The sequence below is a fragment of the Schistocerca americana genome, chromosome X (genome assembly GCF_021461395.2).
Source record: "Schistocerca americana isolate TAMUIC-IGC-003095 chromosome X, iqSchAmer2.1, whole genome shotgun sequence".
Classification (NCBI taxonomy): Eukaryota; Metazoa; Arthropoda; class Insecta; order Orthoptera; family Acrididae; genus Schistocerca; species Schistocerca americana.
Genome location: NC_060130.1, coordinates 534,873,123 through 534,884,040, shown reverse-complemented (window position 1 = coordinate 534,884,040; position 10,918 = coordinate 534,873,123). Strand labels below are relative to the sequence as shown.

The 10,918-nt window shown below is 36.9% G+C and overlaps 1 protein-coding gene across 1 annotated transcript in view; it reads right to left on the bottom strand.

Moving 5' to 3' along the window:
* Positions 1-1,193: 1,193 nt before the first annotated feature.
* Positions 1,194-10,918, bottom strand: part of LOC124555581 — a 92,698-nt gene continuing 82,973 nt past the window's right edge. The window contains exons 2-3 of the mRNA XM_047129545.1: positions 6,387-6,505; positions 1,194-2,681 (exon numbers count right to left, since the gene is read on the bottom strand). Of these exons, the coding sequence (XP_046985501.1) occupies positions 2,293-2,681; positions 6,387-6,504 (507 nt within the window). The 5' untranslated portion in view covers position 6,505 and the 3' untranslated portion in view covers positions 1,194-2,292. The remainder of the gene's footprint in view (positions 2,682-6,386; positions 6,506-10,918) is intronic.

The following is a 10,918-nucleotide window of genomic DNA, read 5'->3' as shown; positions in this document are numbered from 1 at the left end:
CTTGACTTGGACTCAACACCCACACATGCACTGGAGAGAATACTGCCGCGGTGTGGAGTTTAATGAAGGGAGAACAGTGTGTCATGCCATCAGATACAGGGAGAGGGAGCAGCCCTTTACCTTTCTCCATTTGCAATTCACTATGGTTGGATAGAATGATATAAAGTACGTATGAATTTTATTAGTGGGTACCACACACACTGGTGAAGGAGTCGTTAACACACTGTACTTTACTATGTGAAGACATACCGGAGATATTCAAAAGTGGCTCAGATATTTTGGAAAGAAAACAATTTTCTTCATAATTAATGAACATTAACATAACTTGTATATTGCTACAGAGTCAATGTGAAGAGGAGTAAAAACAGTGATATCTGTGATCTAGCTTTTGCAAGCTGTCAAGCTGTGGTGTTTCTTTGATGAAGAGGTAACCTAAGGAATATATATTCCGCACACCACAAGAATGCAATCATGTACATCAGCTTAAGACAATCCTTGTCAAATCTGACAAAGTGTCCCACTTTATTATAATACTGTTTTTCATTGACAGCCACAGACTCAGAGAAATAAGGAAATAGCTTGTGTTCTTATGTGCAAAATGGAAGTACTGCTGTGTATATTTGCTAGGCTTTCTTCAACTCATTATCTACAGCCAGTAAATGGTAACTGTTTAATTGAATTTCAGTTTTAGTTGAATTACACAAACTAAATGTGACAACATGATCACACATTATCTCAGCATCAAATAACCACCCCACACACTTAATGGAACAGTTTTACTAATTCATCACATGTTATACCTGACGTTGCCATATTTGGCAAAGACTTATTTTTGACTAATTGATGTACATTATCGTCTCCTGCCAAGATGGTAGCCAGTACAAAAACTGATAGAGAATAAAATAATTACAGCTGTTGAAGATTTTTTGCAAAACACATATGTATTTGGTTCTTTTATATTGCTAAAGGCTAATACGGTAATAGTTGAAGAATAAGGACTGGATAGTGAGATATCTGTACTGACAGATAATCAGAAGAATAATTTAAGAATTTTATCTATAGAACACGTACTATGGAGGAGTACACACCAGACAGGTGGACTGATACACTAAAAGTTATCATGGAAACGGATTGTGTGGAAACAGAGAGAGTAGGAAGAAGGGAATGCTACTCATTAAACTTATTTGACACTATTCCAAGTGTTCCAACAATTTCGTCATTTAATGAAAAACCATCACATAAAATTTTATGTACAAATTTTCCATGCAAGTACAAAGTAAAAGTTCTCAGGAAATTAAATAAGTGAAGGCATTTACCATGCAGTAAAGTGCTACATAATTTAGTAATTTCTTCAGACTTCACTTTGGCACAGTTATACAGGTCGTCAAATAAAATATTTAATAAATCACAGTGGTAACTAAATTATATTGCTGACATCATAATTCCTCAACAATAGCCTGTATTGCACATGTTATTTGACACTTTCAAATGAAAAAGTTTACAAACCTTTTTTCACCTCTGAAATACTTTTATTTGTAATCTATATTTAACAGTTTTTTCACTGCATACAGTAAATAAATTTCTCAGACCAATTACCAAGTACAGAGTTTGTTGTATCATCTACAGTAGAATTTAGTAGAATGCGAGACAAGTACTGACAGTGATCAATATACAAATGATATTTTAATGGCAAGATTTTGAAATATTTTACCAGTAATGCTGGATACATAGATAATATTCTGTACATGTCAGATGGTTAAGTACTATTGCAGAGGTATGAGAAAATAGCAACTATGATAATTCAGTCTTAATAGGGGAATTTCGGCACTCATACCAAGTGCATCATCATTTGCTTCACAATCCACAATAAACAACAAACAAACCTGCTACACACAAACCAGCATATTTTATGAAAAAAAAGGACACACACACACACACACATTTATATATGCACAGCAACACTTATTTTATATTAAGGCACTTTGGGCACCTCATTTGTGGTATTCTAACCTAATCACTTTTTAAGTGCCAGTATTTAAAATTATGAAGTCACCATTTTTGCAACAGTCTAGTTTCTTCAGGGAAATTCCTGGAGCTATCACGTCAACACAGTCAAATATATTCAAAACATTATGATTTACGTATTACTCATTTCTAGAATCAGAATACACTCAATATACGAACAGCTATACATTTTTTCACTAATTACTCTCACTGATACGTAATTTATGATGTATTTATTTGTTCTATACACATGAGAATTCATACAGAATTGAAGCATTTATTTGCACATCAATGTGTTTTCAATTTCCTGTGCCTTATTCTCACAACTTTTGTCTGCAAACAGATCTGGTAACCTATTACAGCTATGAAAATAATGCAACACAGTAAGAAAATTAAGCCAGGTGGCTTGTTGCCCAGAACAAGACCCATACAACACCCAATAACTTGACCCAGTAAGACAATCAGGGCACCACATAATGATACTGAAATTCCATACTTCTTGTAAAGCACGGAAAGCTGTTGTGTATAGCCCTGAATAAATGTAAGTGCAGTGCTAAGGAACAAAAGCACATTGGGGAAAGCATCACAGCTTCTTGTGCACAAGTATGCAGGAAACTGCTTCAGACGGACGAAAGAACTACTGCGGGTGAAAGTATCTCGTTTTCCACTCTGAAGTCCTGGAGAAAAAAAATTAGAAGTCCATCAGTCAAATGGTAAATATGGGGTAACCAAATCTCTATCAGATAAAAGTAATAAATATACACTGATTTGATCCATTATAAATGGTTCTGAAAGCCTGCAACACTGAAATCAATATGTTTGTTTATAAATAATTGATCTGCTACCAGTCACGATTTTCTTTATTTTATTTTTTGCACGATGCACATGAAAATGGGAATCATTTCCTGAAACATGTCGTACGAAAAATAAAATAAAGAAAATCTTGACTGGTAGCAGGTGAGTTATTTATGAACAAACCTATTAATAAATATATTAAATATACATACATACATAAAGAATGTAAGTAATGAAAAATTTCAGGCAACACAATGATACGTACTGAGGTTTTTTCAAGTACGAGTTTTCAGAATCCTGTAACTATATTTTCATAAGATGATGGGATATAAAAATTTTGAAATTTTAGAAGGTGTATACAGAATCACCAATAAAGCTTCCAGGCACCACCTCCTGTTGGTATCAGGGACTCCAGCCACAAAACTAACAATGTTTATCTCCTCTTGCTACTATTACAGTATTTCATCTTCAAGGAAGAATTTCCCTTTTAAGTTTGACACAAAGGATGTGGAATTTGGGAAAATGTATCGAAACACAACAGTTGCTCTATTTGATGTAAGAGATGCCTGACAGCTGTAATCAAGGCATCAATGAGGTCAGTCTAGAAATTTCATGGTGCAGTGGGACATATTTTGTGGACAGCAGCATTGATTTGCTGATACAAGGAAACCTTTTCTTCAAGCTGTTGCCCCTTCGCAAGAAGTGTGCTGCTGTCAAATGTGTTTTTGCATCATTTCTATTCATTCTGCCATAGGTTAAACGTAATGGCCCAACCCTCCACAAGAAATGAGCACCATACCATAACACCAAACCTTATCCTGTGATTTGTTTATAAATATACTTTATTCCACTGCACCACAAACCAATGCTGCTGTTCTTTGTATCACTAAGTGACATTGTATTTATTCTTGCTTTCAATAGCTTTTTGGTGGCATTATAATGCTCTACGAACAGTCATGACCATTCTGCCACTAACGACTGCACTTTCAAAGCAATGAAAAGTGTGTATGACAACTGATTTGAACAGTATACTTTACAGAGTGGTTGTCCCTATCAGTTAATTTCCTAGGGCTAAAAGACCGATTTGATTAACTTGACTTCACTATACATCATTTCCTCAGTTGAATTAATATCCATAGATCACAAGAATTACCTACAGACATTATTGTACAATCTTAACACACAATATCTACCACCTCTTAGGACTTAAAAAAGGCAGTCAAAGCACACCTTTTTAATGCTACTACAAAAATTAGAGAACTCGGAGCAGGGGTTAATTTAAAAAAAGTGACAACAAACACCTCTCTCTCATTATAACACACAGTAACAATAACGGTACACAGATTCTTGTGCAGCAGTTCTGACAATGACACCAACTTGTGCTAGGGAAACATCAGGGAAATTGTCACACAAAAATTGGCCAAAGAACCGGAGACAGAAGCCAACAGGCAGTAAGTCAACAAGTGGCCTCCAAAGCCACAATAATTTTGTATAACACATTACCATGCCTAATACAATGTACAAAAACTGTTTCCATTCAAAACAGTTTCCAGCCATCTCAGAGTGGATAAACAGAGGTCCAGTATGGTTGTCAGGGTCATCATCTTCCTGCAAAAATAGTGGCATGTTCACACAACTATGATCGATGGATAGCTATCATGTGGCCTTCCCTCCAAAGCAGACCACAAAGGTTCAACAGTATTGAAATCTTAGGGACTGGGGGTGCAAAGGAGATGTGTATCCATCTTCACACTCACAAAACTAGTCTGCTGTGTGATAGGTGCTCAGTCACCTTGGAACACAGCTTCACCATTGAGGACCAAACATTGTACCATGGGATGGACCTGACCAGCCAAAATTGTCAGATAAAGCTTGCAAAATAACAATTAGAACCTTGGAATACAATGATATGGGTGCCAAAATCATAGCCAAACACTCTCCATGTTTGAGTCTTGGGACATAGCCTCTGCCAGAAGCTAGAAATTGTATGAAACAAGACTCATCTGGCCAAATGACTTTCCTTCATAACTCCATAGTCCAAGTTTTATGTGTCTGTCACCACTTTTTCCTGTTACAAGCTTTTGCATCATTTGTAAGTGGTTTTGAACTTCCACATTTCCCTGATTATGGAGTTCACTTTATGCTGTTTTGGTAGTCTGAGGGTTTTGGAGGGTGGAATTTGATTTTGCAGCCATTTTGCAGCTGTGATCTCCTTTGACGTCCTGAGGACATTGCATAGTTGCTGTTCTTAGTCTAATACAACAGAGAAACCTGCAGGCTTCACTGGCATCTGCATTTGTGTTCAAGCATGCATTTCTGTTGGTGTTTCCACAATTTTGCCTAACCCCTATATCATGCAACTGATTTGACTGCAATACAGGGTCTTTAATAGTGATAGGAACAAAATTTATGAGCATTATGAATCTGCAGCTACATGATTACTCTGTAATTCACAATTAAATGTGTGCCACTCTCATACAGCACATGGGAAAAACAAGCACTTACATCTTTCTGTGCCACCTCTGATATCTCTCAGTTTATTATGATGATCATTTCTCCCCATGTAGGTGTGTGCCAAAAAAATATTCTCTGAATTAGAGGAGAAAGTTTGTGACTGAAATTTCACGAGATCATTCTGCAATGAAAAATGCCTTTGTTTTAATTATTGCCATCCCAATTCATGTATTATGTCAGTGGCACACTCTCCCCTATTTCACGGTAATGCAAAATGAGCTACCCTTCTTTGAACTTTCTCAATCTTATTAGAACAGCAATGCCATTCCGTGGTATTTATTTCTACATCAATAATAAAAACTGGCATACAAACTAAAAGAGTGAGTTGAGCGAGTTCTGAAATTCTGAATAACTTGTCTTCTAATCTCTTGAAGAAATTCAGAAGCTTCATCACTTTATAGCCATTCCACTTGGGTGGGCTTACCAATGAAGCTGCTAGTAATGAGTTACTAAGTGGGGATGAGTTAACATAGTTACTAAAGGATGTGATTTACTTTGATTTCTATCAAAAACATTGTTGCGTAGTAGGTGTGTTGCTTGGACACCCAGCTGTCAAGCTAAGAGAATGGTGAGGAAATTACTCTGCAATGTTCCTAAAGAAAATGGTTATATATTCCAATTCAAATAAAATAGTTGCTTCATCTTTTACTAGGCAGAGAGTAGTGGAAACACCATTTTTATGGAATATTCAAGTGCCATTACATCAACAGGTGTTGCCAAAAAACCAAAGAAGGGATGTTACATTTCACTTGTGTCACACTTCAAGCCTACCTAGTTTCTACCAGAATGTTTTTTTGTGGATGGTAACATGCTGCCACACTACCTATTGTCTACTGGATCAAGTATTCCTTTATTCTGCATACGTGACACTTTAACAGAGGATTGTTCAGTACATTTTAGGAAAAGAAGTGGTAGGTATGGGACTTTAACTGTTGTTACCAATAAATTACTCAACTGTTAAATCTGTATGGAAATGCAGTGTTTTTGTCTTCTAAAATATAATTTCTGCACTTTAACTTAGAAATTTTTGGAATTTCACAATTTTAAATTAACAACTGGTCTTCATTTTTTACCAGGTCGTTTAGAAGGTGGTGATGAAGTTGCCATTGTCTTCAGCAATTGATCTGACTGCTTGCTTAGCACCTGCACCTGGTCTACCAGCACTTGCTGAATAGAAAATGATCCCACCATCCTGAAAGTGAAGAAAATGCTTTTAATATAGGAGTTATACATTTTTTTAATACATGAACTGTAACTTGAGAGTTCACACAGGACATGCTGGGAATGAAGGAATAGAGGAACCCTTACTTTTTCTCCCAACAGTCCCTGCATGAAGAACTAAGTTACAGAGTACATATAATAAATGCAGAACATTATTTACATATTTCGATTTGTTGTACTTAATCCATTCAGTCAGATGTCATAAGAAAGAGGATTTGTTAGTTTGTAAGGCAAAGAGGAAACTGCATGCGCAAGGAATCAAGAAGTCACCTCAAAGGAATGGCACGATGCCTTTCTTAGAAATTTAAGTATATAGAATAATGGAGCACACATTATGACACAGAGTAGATCAGAAGTCTACACATAGACAGGTATCCGCATGCAAAATCCAACCACCACAGAGCGGAACAACTCATTTCTCCAAACTTTGGCTATCCACACACAGTGCCGAAGTGATGCTCATGAGCTCAAAAGGCTGTGTACAACATTCTTCGCCAATGGTTACAACCATAAACTGATCCACATAGCCATGCAAGGAACAAACAACAGCACGATAGATAAGAAATTGACAAACTATAGACGGAAGCACGTTACCCAGTGTGAAGCTTGTCTCTGACTGGATTGGTAAACACCTTTGCTGGGTTCAGCCTGTCTTCTGCAACAGCCACAAGATCCAGAAAGTGCTAGGCTCCACCAAGACAATGTAGACTCTTTAAACTGTAGGTGTGTAAAAGTTAGAATGCCAGTGAGAAGAAGTATACATTGGTGAAATTCGCAGGCCAATAGTAATGCACATATGGGAACATGAGTGCTACATTCATCATGGGCAACACTGCAAATCTGCACTCACTAACTACCAACAAAACCGTGGCAAGGAAATACAATTTAACAAAGCCAGTGTACTTGTCAAGCAAACAGTTTTGGTAAAATGCAAGATGAGGGAAGCCATCTAAATACTGAAACACCCTAACACGAATAGAGAATGGACTCAGGGTTGCACTAGTTTCGCTGCCAGCCCTCAGAATCCATCAGGCCACACCAGCAACATGAGATGGCAGCACTACCACCAAGTAACTGCCACCTCACTGCCTGTGGCCTGGAGGAGGAAAACAGGAGTCCACATCACCAATCATGGCAGACAATCTAAGAAGAAATAAGTAACAGCAGTTCCCCACTTCCTTCACCATAGTAACTTATTACAATGAAGTTCCCACTCCTACCTTAGTAGATCAATTGTAACAACAATATTTTAAAATTGTGATGTACAAATAATGTCATGTACACTGAGCAGTAATAACAAAATGTAAGTGACTCTGCACAGCTAAAACACACCAGTAGACGCAGAAGGAGGCTAATATAACCACAGCCAAAACAATGGTTTGCTTACAATATAGTATGATACTATACTGGAAAAACTTATGACAACCACCTCAAAAGTGTTTGCAAATTTTATCAACTTAAAGCAGTGCAGGTGAACAGTCACCCAATATCCATTCAAAGGCGTAAACAGTGAAATGCAGAATTATGCTTTTGATACTGGAATGTGCTAAATTAACTGAAGCTAGGCAAACTATATTGATGTTATTCTGGACAGTGAACACAATTATTAGTGGAAAGAACCTTCATTTGGTAAAGGTGGTGCATGGAAGGGGTGAATTTACATGCACTCTGGGCTGTTGCTAAGCTAACACTTTCATTTGCTGTTTCTTCATGCTGACATCAATTTCAATTAAATTCCAGTAATTAAGTACCCAGTAAATGTTAGCACTTTCTGTATTGCAGAATAAATACATTAAATCAGCGTAAAGCAAACTATTTTAGAATGTTTAAATACAATCAGCATAACTGTATTTCACTTACACTTATGACGAAAAATGAAACAGTGATGATAGCACATAACGATCAAGACAATGCTAAAATTGTGTCAGACTTCTTCAAATTATTCAACTGAAGACCCAACAGAACATGTAAGTTTGATCCTAGTCTAAAAACCTAAAAACTACTAGAAAAGATTACACCACAAAGCTACAATAAATTTACCATGCAATTAGGTAACCGAAAAACTATGAGTACAAAGTAGCAGTACAAGTATGGAAGCATGCCAATGTTCAAAACCTACATAAACCCATTTTTGACATCTGGTTTATTAAAGAAAGATGATGATAAAATAAAAGTGAGCAAAGAGTGGAATAGTGATAATCCACCCACTTCACCAAATGGCTGCTAAGTCATATCGGAACTATTATGGAGAACATGGCTGACTACTTGACATCATACGTCATTTTACCCAAAATTGTTCACACTAGAAATTACGAACAAGAACTGCAAGAATATCAACAAGCATTTGAATACTGAGTGTGGGATAAATGAATGCTTCAGTGACTCCATGCCTGCTGTATTTGTCATGTCTTTGTGGTCCTAGAAGCACATACCAAGCTATGTTTCATTCTTAGATTCCTCCTTAATACTGGTTCTTTTAACTTCTAAATTAGAATTTTTGTGGGGGTTGTTGACATCTATCTTTAAGTATCTGCCAATTCAGGTTTTCTATGATACTCTGCTGCGGGTGAAACAAATCTGTGCCCATTTGAGCTTGCCTTCTTTGTTAACTCCCTTGTTAGATATGGGACCCACACACTTCAGAAGTATTTTAGCAAGGGACAGGAGTGTTTTTAAGGAATCTCCTTTGTAGACTGACTGCATTTTGCCATTATCCTACCTATGGAACTGTCACCTGCTGTAACTACAGCTGAAACCACGTCGTCATATCTGCACAAATTTCTACACCCCGATATTTCTGTGAATTGAAAGATTCCTACCATAACTTCCTATCATAGCCAGAGTACTGTGTTTTTGAATTTCATGTAAGGAGCAGTTTTGCATTTTATATACACATAAAGCAAGTTGCCTTTCTTTGAACCACTTTTGAAATTTTATGAAGATTTGACTGAATATTTGTGCATTTTTTCAAAAAGTATTTCATTATAGGTAACAGAATTATCTGTAAAAAAATCTGAGTTTCCTATTAACAGTGGCTGCTATGTCATTAATGTACAACATGGATTTTAAAGATCTAAACTTACCTCCATGAGGGCACACCTTAAGTTAAATCTACAGATGTTAATTACAGCATACTGCAGCCCCCCCCCCCCCTCCCCTACTCAGAAATCTTCAATTCAGTCCCAAATTTTGTTTGATGCCCAACATGATCGTGTTTTTAATAAGAATATTGGTATGGTAGAGTATTAAAAAGTTTTCGTAAGTCAACAAGAGCTGTACCCACTCTGTTATGTTGATCTTTGATTATGGGTACTGTCACTTGGGGTGATTTGGAACTACTGGGGTGAAATGGAACACGGCATCCATTTCAACAAATCATCTTTGCTGTGGAGTGATACTTTGGTGTAACTAATGGAAACCACCCTCTAGAGTTACCACAGATATTAGTTGTTCCAGTGATATAAAAATTGTATGTGTCAAAGAGGTATGTGATTTTTTAAAAAAAAAATGTATTTAAGTGTAAACTTTGCCTTTTTCTAAAATTCTGTAAACAAACTGTTGCACAGCTACTCTGGTAATAATAATACAGTTCTCTGAGATTGGAATGTGGAGGACAACTATCAATGATGATGTTTGAAAAGTTAGGTTAGGTTTGGTTATGTTATTCATTAGCTGCAGGCATAAATGTAGAAAAGCATATTTTTTCAGGGTGAATTGGAACATGCCACGGGTATACAAAAAGAAGATTGGGCCAGCTGGCTATCAAAAATACAGCGAGACAAGCCTGCAGAAACCTGTCTGTGATGTCAAGGCATGTAAATTATCACTCAGGAATGCATCCAAAAAATATGGTATACTACCTAGTACACTTTCAAGGAAATTAAATAACAAAAATCCTTTGAAAATAGGTGGACAAACTGTTTTGAGCTTAGAAGAAGAGAAGACATTAGTCAGTGGATTACTTAAATGTGCAGAATGGGGTCAGCCATTAACAACAAGTGAGATAAGGGATATTGTAAAGAGCTACTTGGACTGAAGGGGAAGAGTGGAAAAGAGGTTTGAAGACAACAGGCCTGGATATGAGTGGGTGAAAAATCTGCTTTCACGTCACCACAATCTTACTGTCCGTTTGAGTGAAAATGTAAAGAGAGCTAGAGCTCAAGTGAACAGAGAAGTCATAGCAAGCTATTTCGAAAATTTGGAGGAGACTGTGAGAGGTGTTCCACCTAGCCGCATAGTCAACTACGATGAGTCTAACTTCTCTGATGATCCTGGTGCTATCAGAGTGTTGGTCAAGAGGGGATGTAAACATCCTCATAGAATCATAGACTCATCCAAAACAAGCACCTCTGTAATGATAGCTGCTACAGGAGATGGACATCTT